The sequence below is a fragment of the Adiantum capillus-veneris genome, chromosome 14, assembly GCF_014529385.1.
Source record: "Adiantum capillus-veneris isolate H3 chromosome 14, ASM1452938v2, whole genome shotgun sequence".
Classification (NCBI taxonomy): domain Eukaryota; kingdom Viridiplantae; phylum Streptophyta; class Polypodiopsida; order Polypodiales; family Pteridaceae; genus Adiantum; species Adiantum capillus-veneris.
In genome coordinates this window covers 2,164,044-2,176,045 of record NC_140944.1, presented here as the reverse complement: position 1 = coordinate 2,176,045, position 12,002 = coordinate 2,164,044, and the positions used below count along the sequence as shown (strand labels likewise).

The window sequence follows — 12,002 nt, the reverse complement described above, 5'->3', positions numbered from 1 at the left end:
CTTCGTATCGTGCGAACTGCACAAGAGTGGCCTTGCTGCAAAGACAACTATGAGGGATGTTGTAGTGGCACTTGCCAAATGGAGGTATACCCCACTTAATGAAGATCTGAAAGGTTAATAACTTATTAGATGACCAACGATTGAAAGAGTTAAGTCTTTGGAACTTGCTCCTCTAAAACTGTGAATATTCGCTCCTTTACAATGTTCACATTGCATGGGTTCCTTACTTGCACACTCAACTGAACTTCCCATTTTCTTGAGCAATTATTGCAAAGGTCTCTTCCATGATCCCTTTCCAATGATGACATCGATATAGATGCCCAAAATATATTTCTTCAGTGATTCGATCTCAAACTGATTTCAAAATATCAGAGACTTCAGTGATGTGTGGTGATAGGGCTGGAATTTTTAAAAAAAGTCTTCCCTCAACTTGTTTCTTGATCGTTACACAGCCAAGATATATCCATCCAAACAGAAACTTCAATGCAAGCTAAATCCTTCACAATAATAAACAGCAATTTATACCTGTCATATTGCGACAGTAACCATTAGGCTGTCAACTGACTAGCTCCAGCTCAGCATTCTCAATTCCCAGAATTCTATGAAAACATAAAAATTCAAAACATGGCATACACCTGCCCTTACACTGGACGCTTGAGACCTTTCTAGAAAGTACATCCCAATCTTCATGGAGCACATTAGACTTCCCATAACATAGTCAACACCTGGCCATACAAATTCAAAACCCATAAGACTTAAAAACCTGGCATGGCTCACGCCATAGACTTTCATAACCTCCAAAGGCCTACACGTGGCCACAGATATTGGAAGTTGAGACATTGCTACCCAAGTAAATCCTAATCTTCATGAAGCACAAAGTACAGAGCAATAAAATTGAGAACATTATTGTCAAACAGTGTACAGACTTCACCTAAGTCTAGAATTGTTACTGAGCAGTGGAGCATACATTTAAAAACCAAGGAAAAGAGCCCTTCAATGATGCATAATCACACCATCTTGAAGCCAAGACCTTAGCTTCTATTTCCAATATCTGCTTAGAACTCTCTATCAAGGAATGTTCAAACAGTTAGTCATGGCAACTATCACAATAAATGAGATGTCAGGTTCTGGATGCTTAACTCTACTCTACTCACATAAAATACACAAGAAGATAAAAACAGTGAGGGTGGCTTGTTACAAGGCACACAGCAAATACATTCTGCACACTACAGCAAGAATTCAATATGCTGACAATTCAAAGGTATGATGAAATCAGTTATCCTGTCTGTACAAGAGGGGTCATCAACAACCATTGCTAAAGTCTTTTCAAGAATAAAGCAAGCGAGTCTCCATTCCTGCATTACTCTCACTTTGTGACATCAACACCATCATCGATATCCCAGCCAAGAACCTCCTCCTCATCATCTTGTGCGGCAAGCCTTTTTCTTATCTCCTCCCTAGGAACATCAGGCACCTCCCAGCTTGCCTCACTGTTTGATGACCTTTTTCCATCATTACTGCTGGATTCTTCCACATCTTCAGGAACCTCCCAACCCAGATCCTCCTCCTCCTCGGCTAATACCTTTGAGCTGTTACTGATTGGAGAATCACTGACCTGGAGTGGAGGTAATATTTCCATTGCAGCACTTTTGCCTACAAAGTTTTGTGGGTGAACTGCTTCCACCTCCTCCATCACTTCATGAGAGTCAGGCACCCTAAACGAATCATCTGCTTTGGTAGTTGTAAGTTTCTCATCATGGACACCTTCCTCAGGTTCTTCTTCAGTATCCCAACTCAGATCTTCCTCCTCCAAAGCACTCGCTCGTTTCACCAGATCAGCCCGGGCCTCTTCAGTCTGCTGCAGCTTGTGCAGTCGGTAAAAGTACCTTGTCCAGAATATGTCTTCGCTTACAACATCCGGCACAAATCTAAGAAGAAGTTCTTGGAGAAAAGTGTTTTCCACAACAAGGGTATCTATATCTTGCTTCTTGTCAGCCAAGCTAAATGTAGACTTCCATGCAGTGTAATCAGCAAGGTCACCAGGCTCATCACAGTACGTACTGCTATCATGCTGCATAGCTCTGACCTGTGCCTCAAATCGACTATATTTGCCAGCTGATATGGGAACTGGAGCACTATCATACCTGGACATAGAGGATGAAGATGTGACACCAGCAGGGGTGGAGCCTTCATCTTCATCCATTCTGAGGACAGCCTCTTTTCCTTGTGCAATGAGGTCAGTGGTACCACGCCAAACTGAGCTTGAAAAATCTTCAACTACTTGCCCAACAGACTCAATGGACTCCTGAGCCATGTATGCACCTGTTTCCAATGATGTGGGTAGATCCTTGACAGCATGCGCCGCCACCTCTGCTATCAGCTGACTCTCTTTCTTCAATCCGCTGCCAAACTCTTCAAGATCCTTCCGATAAGCTTGTAAAATGCCTTCAGATTTTGATGTTATCGATTTCATCAAACTCCCTAAACCCCATATTCCAGCGGCTTCCTGCCCCTGATCGTTGTCAGATGAGGAAGAAGTTGCAGATCCTGCGCCTAACACACTTTCATCAGATGAAGCATTGCCTTGAGCATCCGATGAGAATAGCGGTCCTGAACGTGAATCGTGCACGTTTTCTGCATTCAATGGGGCTTTGTCTTCCTTACCAGGAGTAATTAGGGTTTCCGAGTCTCCAGATGTAGAAGGAAGGTCTTCCTGAGAAAACATCAACACGTCCTGCAGCTTCAGATCGGAAAAGAAGGAGGATTTGAAGAAGTCCATGGCTGTCGAATTTATCTCGCAAACAATTGCTGCCAGTAAACGAAGGGTATTCAGAGAACAGCCATTCGCAGGCAGTGGCAATGAAGACGACGAAAGAACTTGTGTCCTTTCCTTTGATTCATTGCAAAATAGCCAAATAATAATTGTCAATTAACAATAAAGCAGAGTCCAAACTAAATGTTCATCCGTCCTCCGGTTGTGTGAATCTCTTACAAGTCAAATACATGCCGCTTACGGCCCAATGTCCATGCCTATTTGTGAAGCCAAACTTAACCATCTATCTATCTATTCTATATATTAAGCAGAGAGACATTCAAGGGGCCACGTGGTGCAATTTACTTCATCCGGCAATGTGGCCCTGCATCTTCGGCAACAATGAGGACCGTACTGTGCGCTTAGCGAGAGAGAGAGAGAGAGAGAGAGAGAGAGAGAGGCGGCCGAAGGTCGTCGGCCACACTATACTATTGGAAAAGGCCTCCCTCGGACACGTGGCAATGTTTCCTTCAACCGACGAGCTCTGTGGTGTGTGCCCTGCAGCCTGGCCGCTGAGGGAGAGAGAAAAAGACTCTGTCGAGAGGCGGCCGAAGGCCATCGGCAGTATTAGGTCCTTTAATGGATCAACATGTGCCTCACTCATACATGGAAAGTTCTTTTAGGTTATTATTTGTAAGTTTAATCATAAGGAGATCACAACACATGCGGATGAGTTTTTGAAAATAGTCTATCACAAAAAGATGTAGCTGTTTGTTAGGTTGTTGGTCATTAAGGGTAGGCTTTTCCAGGAGAAGTCGTGTACCATATGACATTGTATTGGACGTGTTCCCTAAATGAACATGGCTAAGGAGCATGCCTTAATGTTATTACCGCTTTGAAGCTGCTGTATGCTCTAGCGAGAAGATTCCGATGGGGTGGTTCATATGAGACCAACAAGGTCCCAAAAGTTGCTTGGAATACATGAACTCTCTCCAAGGAACAAGGAGATTAGGAATTCTAGACATTGAACACTTGTTTACAAAATTAGCTACCAAATGAATTTGCAGAGCATTGAAAGTGGAGACCATTGGGCATTGTTAATCGAAAAACATATTCACTCTTTTGTTTATAGGGTTACCAAGCCTGACTAGGATTCTCACTTGAGGATGTCCTTCTGTCTTCTGCCCCCATAGAGCCTAAAGGTTTCCTTCTTACTTGCATAATGTGGAAAGCTTGGTTCAATGTTAAGGATAAATGGCAAGCCCAAGCCACAAAAGTTTGGAATACTAACTAGCTTTTGCAGGATTCTATTTGGTTTGGATGTCTCCTTTCCAAACATAACTAGAACATATCAAGGAAAGCTTAAATTTGCTTCAAGGCTGGAATAAGGACACGAAGGACATCTTTAAGTACCACTAGTGAAGGGTCAACCTCATCTCGCTTCACACAAACTAAGGAAAAACCATAACCCATTTGATGTCCTAGTTCCCATACTTTACATAGACACCATAGGATTGTGAGTCTCAATGTTGCAAATCCTCAAAGCAAGAGGTACTAATTCTTGAGCTTAGCTATTCCCTATAGAATTACACATCTAAACAGAAGTCAACCTAGAAAGTGCATACTCCATGGTAGTGAACCTTGACGCTTTTTTCGCGCAATAGAGAATCCAATTTTAATATTAAACTAATTTTCACTAATCAAAATTAAGCTCGTCAATACTTTCTTAATTATAAGTACGTACAATGCTTAATTGATAGATTAATGATGCATTATGCTTAACAAGAGCATAAATATCATTCCTAATTACTCAACTAAACTTATTTATGCATAACTCTTGTTTAGGCAAACAAGCTAAGTAATTAATAGAGATTCTTCTTGCATAGAGATTCTAAGAAAAATTAGCATAATAATGCTTAATTTACCTCGTAAAACCACTTAAGTTATTGACCTGTAAGTGATTTTTGGATGCCCTTCTCTTGGGAGAAATAAACGTTTCGAGTGAGGTAGAGGATGCCCAACACAATGTGTATGTGAGTGAGGTCCTGCAAGCCAACTATTTCTTCTACACTGCATTTTGGCCAAGTTTTAGGGCTTCCATGCCTTACAACTACTCCTATGCTTAAAAATTGAGTGCCACACTACCCCCATGTGACTCCTTGTGAAATCCATGCGATTTCTTATTGATACTAGCAAATAGCATTTCATGCTTTTCAACCCTTATAGTTTCCAAAAGATTTGCAAAATTTTAAGGTTCGATTAAAACTTCAATCAATTTTTCAAGGGTCTATATTTGTTCGTTTTCATAGCAGAAAATTTAAGTGTGAAGTAAAGCTTAGCTTGAGATTCATAAAATATCAATTTTTATCTAATATGGTATTTCCTTTTGCCATTTGTAATAAAGAAATGCTAACTTTAGTAGGTAAGAAAGTGGGTACCTTACAAAACATCCCAACTTAGAAACTGAGATATGTCCTCATAGTCCTTGAAAGTGTTGCTTCCTCTTCCCAAGTAGCATCTTCAATACTAAGACGAAGTCATCCAAGGATTCTAAAAAATTACTTGCATCAAGTGATTAAAAGTTTTCGGAGCATTCATAAGACCAAAAGCCATGATTAGAATTTGTAGTGGCCATAGTGAGTGTGAAAGGCAATTTTGGGGATATCAATCTCTTGAGGTCGGATTTGATGATGGCCTAAGCGAAGATCAATCTTTGTGACTATCTTTTCTCCATGTAGTGTGGATTGAACTGGATTTCTTGATAGCTCTTCCAAAGTTAGAAATAGAGTAATTGGTCAAGTTCAAATGATCGAATGTCCAAATGGGATCTTCAGATGACTAGATAACAGATTAAGACTTCAAATGACTTGACTTTAGACTTCAGATGAATAATTGAACATTAACTGAACAGACTTGGGATTACGACACAATTGGAATTGCATTCAGATTCAAAATATGATTAGGATTATGAGTGGTTCACATCTAGACTCTGGAATGAAGTACAAAATGGCCTCTTGCTCCAATTTCTCTTTTCTTTTTGTTAGCATCTCCGCTTCATAAGGTGTTAGCTGGTGCTAGGTCTTTGTGTCTTGATCATAAAAGCTCTTCTTGCCCTTTGTCAATATTTCTTGGCAAGCTTGTGGCTAATGGATGCAATTTGTATTCACCCACATGGGTCTAGTTGATTGGGTTTGATCCTTGCCTCAAACAAAAATTGAGACATCTCTTCGAATTGAGGCTTTGATGTGACTTTGCTAGCCATTTTCTTCTCAAGAACCTTTGAGGCTTTGATGGACATCTAAAGTAAATTGTTTGTGTGCTTTATCACATGACCGACCTGAGCTTTCCATTGTTTCATCATTCCTTTGAAATTGATGTGGTCATCCTTCAACTCGAAGACTATGACTTTTTTTGCAGTGTCATTCAATATTGACTTCCATTCTATAAAGCATTAGTTTTCTCATACTAGTCTCTGATTGGGTCTACTATCTAAATGTACCTCATTTTGTTTGCAAGTTCAATGTAAATTTTGTCTATAGGTTCATTGTAAATTTGGTATAGGACTCGGTAGAACCTTTAAATTTCCACTTCCTTTAGGGGCAAAGCAAACATCAAAATTGGTGAATCTGGTACAACCTCAATATAATGCATGACTATTTGATTTTGAATGTGCATCATCTTCGGAACAATCCTAATCACATGGAATAAATGTTTTAGGGATTGTTCTTGTTCCTGAACTAACATTCTTATAGGCATATCTTCGCGCTGCTTGATGTAGTATTCTTTAAGCTTGCAGCTACCTTGTGATTAAGTATTCTCCAACCAATTTTCATATTTTGTAGTGTCGCCTTGATCTCAGTTCTAAAATCCTTCATACACTTACAAGCTGGCCATTGCCTAAAAGAATCTCCCAATGGATTCCCAGACTTTGTGCATTCATAGCGGTCAATTTCCTCAACATGGGACTACCATTGACATTCACCTATGGTCATGAATTGGGAAATGGAGACAACTTGGAAAAAACTTGTCCAAGTTTGAAAAGATTTCACGAGTGTATTAGGATAGGCTATAAGAACATGTGCACCAAGTTTCACCTCAAATGGCTGCCGAACATGGATCACGATCCATGTACCTTTTTCAAATTTCCTGACAAAAACAATGCCATCAGGTCCCAATTGTCAAGAAAAGCCTAACCCTAAAGTTTCAAGCCATTTGGATCTCAAAACCTTAGCCAAAGTGCAAAATCTCTCTAGGTTTGTGGAAAATTTCCAAGAAATGGCATAAATCTCCAATCAGTGATCCAAATTTAGAAAGTTATGAACTGTAGCATCCCCATACCATGCTAAATGAGATGGTGTCATCAGCTCTTCAAAATGAGTTTCAACATGGATCACGATCCATGTACCTCAGAGCCAAATCTAACATGTAACCACCTAACCTAGTGCATGTAGGTCCTAGATACAATGGTGAAGTTTGGTCAAGTTTGGACTTGTTTTGATCAAGTTTGCATTTTTCAACTTTTTCGACATGTATCTGCACTTGTTAGACTTGGTCTTGTAGTGAAATTTGTGGATGACAGATGTACAGTTCATGATCTCAGTTTTGGTGATGAGATTATCGCATCATACATTTTATGTCGTGGGCTATATAAGCTCACATTGTATGACAGACGTGGATAGAATTTTGCAAATGTAGTCGTAGATTCTAAGGCTATTTTATATGCAAACTTTGCCATGCACATTTTGGGGATCTGAATTTTGCCAGTGTACTACGTTTGGAGAAATTTGATATGGTTGCTTTTGTGCAGCCTCTTGAAGCACCTGCCAAACAAGTTTGTGAAGGCTATATAAATGCTAGAAGCTCTGCTAGTAGATCTCTGGCATGCATGAAATGCTCAACCACTAAGCCATCATGATCATATGCTCTCCGAGTCCTCATCTTGTCACTATCTCAACGGTGAAAAAAGCACATGTGTGTGGGCATGGATCGGGGGGTTGAGAAGGGGTTGCTGTCCAGAGACAGTGTACAAAGATGATGTCTACTGACCCCAGGTCTCTGTAGAGGTAATGGCAGCGGGGGGGGGGGGGGGGGGGGGGGGGGGGACTGCTCATGAAAGAGCCGCCATGCCTCACGCGAGTCCTGACTCAAGAATAGTTGGTATAGATCCTGCTCTAGTCGAGCCAAAAATGCCCTCTTCTTCTATCGCACTAGGTGTCGGAAGTCAATCTGTGTCTGTCTATGAGTGATGTCCCCCAAAAGCACTTTCCTCTAAAGTCTAGCTCTAGTCTAACGACATTCCTCATCATACCAGCTGTTCTGAGGCATGCCCCCAGAACGACGTCTCTACTCAGGCTGTGTGTGTGGGTATGCCTCTGCTACTGCATCATGTAATGTCTGTGTCAGTATAGTCGTAAGCTCCTCCAGAGGTCGCCCTGGCTCCTCAATGGATAGGCGTTTGTAAATCCCGTCTATGTATACAAAATCTGTCTCCTGTGTGAAGGTGTAGCGAGTAGGGGCTGCTACTCATGGAATGTGTGCTACACTGAATTGGAAAGAGATGGTCAACGACACAATAGCATGATCCACTGCCACCCCCACAGTTCTGGGCCCAACTATGAGATCCTGGATACTAGAGATGAGTCTCGGCTGTGCCATGATATAATCTACCGTGTTGGCTCCATGTCTGTGTGGAAAGCATGTGAAGCCTCCCACAGCGGGAAATCTCTGTAGGCCATTCAAGATGGCCAATCCATGTGCAGTCCCCATGTCTATCAAGTGTCGTCCATACTCAGTATGTTCCCCATCCTGTGATATTCTGGATAGGCCCGTCTCTGCAACATCCAGCTCTCTCAACATCTCCTCTAAAGTATCATAAAATACCGTTTGATGATGGGTAGTCCTAGCATTGAAGTCCCCTAGAAGAGAATTCCCATATGCCATCATCCAAAATAGAGAAGGGGGACTGTCCTTTGGGTGGTGCATATACTGACATACTCGGGGGAAAGTAGCAAATGGAAAGGTAGAGATATCTGCCAGTCTCCAATGATAATGTCACTGGTATCTGCCAGTAATATATGTCACTTTCCTAATGATATCTGCCAGTCTCTAGTCTCCAATGATAATGTCACCATCTCTAGAGAATTCCCATATGTCATCATCCAAAATAGAGAAGGGGGACTGTCCTTTGGGTGGTGCATATACTGACATACTCGGGGGAAAGTAGCAAATGGCAAGGTAGAGATATCTACCAGTCTCCGGTGCTCTTCATCTTTATCAACTATGTAGACTCCAATGTATACTTCTCTCTCTCTCTCTCTCTCTCTCTCTCTCTCTCTCTCTCTCTCTCTCTCTCTCTCTCTCTCTCTCTCTCTCTCTCTCTCTCTCTCTCTCTCTCTCTCGTAACCCTAGCGCAGACTAGCGCAAACTAACATCGTCTCCCTCAGCCCCCCTGGGTGAAGGGCTGCCCTGGGGGAGGCGTTAAGCTTTAGCCTAGTCCCCCTCAACAGCCCCACGAAGCTCTGTGGCAAAGCTCTACCCCAGCCTTGCGACGGCCTCAACCCTGGTTTCGGCCTCAGCCCTGTGAAGTAAAGAGGTTCTGAACTGAGCCCTGCGAAGTACAGCAGGCCGCGACACCCTCCAAGAGATACCCGACAGGGGAGGCGTCTGCAGGTCACGATACATATATTTTTTTTCTTTTTCAAAGGTTGTTGAAGCCTTGAGCATTCACAAAGGCTTTTTCGGCACTGGTTTTCAGCCTCAGCCCAACGAATTACAGCAGGTCGTGGTGCCCTCCAGATACTCGGCAGGGGACATGTCTGCAGGTCATGACACAATTAAAGCCTTTTCAAAGTTTTGAAGTTCAAAACTTTTTCAAAGGTTGAAGCCTATAGCATTCTCAAAGGCTTTTCCCTCTGGAATTTGCAAGTCAGTGGTTGGTTACTCCAAAGACGCCCGCCAAAACAAGACTGAGTTTTGCAACAGTGCTAGCAGGCCCTAGCAAACTTGATCGCATCACGCAGTTGCAAGCAACTCTTGATCGAGTCTTGGAGGAAAACTTTGAACTCAAATCTCGCCTGAGCAAATTAGAAGAACAATTTAATTCTATGACTGACCTCACCACAGACAAGGTAAAGGAGGTTGAGGCAAAGGTTAGCCAAGTTCACTCAACAACTATTGCCCAAGTAAAGACGTGTGTAACAAAGGAAATCTCCGAACAAAAATCTCAAGAAGATAATGCCCTCAAGGTATGCATCGGTGGGATCCCCTTGCAGTGGTGCACTATTGAGGACACCCTCGAAGAGACAATCATCAAACTCAGCAACATTATTGAGCCAGTCAACATCAAGTCAGAGAATGTCGCTTGGATCAATGATACACATCGTCATGTGCGTCCTGAGCATTGTGTCCTTACCTTCAAGAACAAAGAGGAGCGGGTGGAGTTTCTACGTCAATCCCGCCTTCTCAAAGAAACCAAGCTTTGAATTGCAGAAGAATTGACCATGAATCAACTCAAGAGTAAAGCGAGAGAGCTTAAGAAGGTGCATGAAGCGCAGCAAGGCAAATGGGCAGTCTATCGAGGTGACAAAGCGATCATCCAGAAATTCCGAAATCCCAAACTAGCTCTCCCCCAGCCAACCCTTAGGTTTTTGTTTTTTTTCTCCTTTTTTTCTACCCTACCCTCTTGATGGACCCTCAGTCCTTAACTGATATGTATCAGCCCACACTGAGAATGAATCATTGTAATGTTGTGTTTTTGGTCCCATAGGTCATATAGGACCTCCGTGGACGATAATCCAATCTATTTCTCTCTCTCTCTCTCTCTCTCCTTCTGGAGTGTTGCAGGCGACTACAGTTTTCTGCGTCGTTGCAGGTGGAGGGAGGAGGCATGGCAGGGGGAATTGAACGAGAGGGGGTAACGGGTGTGGTGCAATTGTCTCAGCAGGGAAGCCAAGGGGCTTGTGGAGAAAGGGGCTCTCTCTCTCTCTCTCTCTCTCTCTCTCTCTCTCTCTCTCTCTCTCCCCCCCCCCCTCCCCCCCTTCTGGAGTGTTGCAGGCGACTACAATTTTCTGTGTTGTTTTGCAGGTGGAGGGAGGAGGCAAGGGGGGGTGGGGTTGGAGGGGGGTATAGGGCTTTCTGCCCAACAAAAAGCCCTGTGCCCCCCTCGTTGCAGGTGGAGGGAGGACGCAAGGGGGGGGTGGGGTGGGGGGGGGGAGGATTGTCCTCCCCTCCCCCCCCCCCCTTTGCGTCCTCCCTCCACGTGCAAAACGAGGGGGGCACAGGGCGTTCTGCCCACTAGAAAGCCCTGTACCCCCCCCCCCCCCCCCCCCCCCCCCCCCCCCCCCCCGCCCCCGCCTCCTCCCTCCACCTGCAAAACGACACAAAAAACTGTAGTCGCCTACAACACTCTAGAAGGGGGGGTACATGTATTTTTGCCCAAAAAAACTCTCTCTCTAGACTCGAAAGGGATCGGAGGTCACAACATGATGTAGCAAAGAAGGGGGGAGGGGGGGTGGGGGGGGTCGGGGGAGAGAGATGGGAGATATTCATGTGTATCAAGATAGAAAATTGAATTGTTCTTTTAGTGTGCCAGTATAGTATGTTTGGTCGATTTAGCAAAATTGGAAAAGGAAAGAATCCTTTGGAGATGTTGGAAGGAGAATGTTGAGTGATTAGAATAAAGTATGGGAGGGAAAGTTTAATTGGACTAGTCAACAAGAGGTATCCGCATAGTTTGTCAACGCTTGGGAGAAAACGGCCATGCAAATGATTGCACCGTCAATACGTATGCCTTTTCGTTTGGGAACGCTGGGAAGTAGTTTGCACATCGCCATCGTGCAGAATGACCAGGGGCAAAAGGGCGGAGGTTTATGGAGTGGATATAAGGGGGTGTCACCTATCTTGGGAGCACGAAGTTGGCAATGAGGTTGGCAGGGAACATATGTGAAGTAGGATGTGAATGTGTCGATGGAAGAGGTAAGTCCTGGAGCGGGTGTGGATAGGGAGACGATGGTAGTCGAGAAGCTATGGCGTGCAAATGTGGCAAAGTAGGAACCACGATTGGTGACCTAAGGTGAGGAGTGGCATGCGGTGAGCTGCACGCTACAACATGAGAGAGAGCAGAGATGCGCGCATGCAAGGCTGAGAGAGAGAAGTGCTCCAGACCGAGGGCTTGTGATTTGAGTCGACGAGTGACTTGCGGCGAGCTGTGCGCTGCAACATGAGAGAGAGCAGAGTTGCACCCACGTAAGGC

The 12,002-nt window shown here is 43.7% G+C and overlaps 1 protein-coding gene across 1 annotated transcript; it reads right to left on the bottom strand.

Annotated features, from left to right (window-relative positions):
* Positions 1 to 1,169: 1,169 nt before the first annotated feature.
* On the bottom strand, positions 1,170 to 2,958 carry LOC147441805 (uncharacterized). Its single transcript, XM_086528199.1, has 2 exons — positions 2,665 to 2,958; positions 1,170 to 2,547 (listed from the first exon to the last, which is right to left on the bottom strand). The coding sequence occupies exons 1-2, from the start codon at positions 2,777 to 2,779 to the stop codon at positions 1,367 to 1,369; spliced, it is 1,296 nt and encodes a 431-aa protein (XP_086384325.1). The 5' UTR covers positions 2,780 to 2,958; the 3' UTR covers positions 1,170 to 1,366.
* Between the last annotated feature and the right edge of the window lie 9,044 nt (positions 2,959 to 12,002).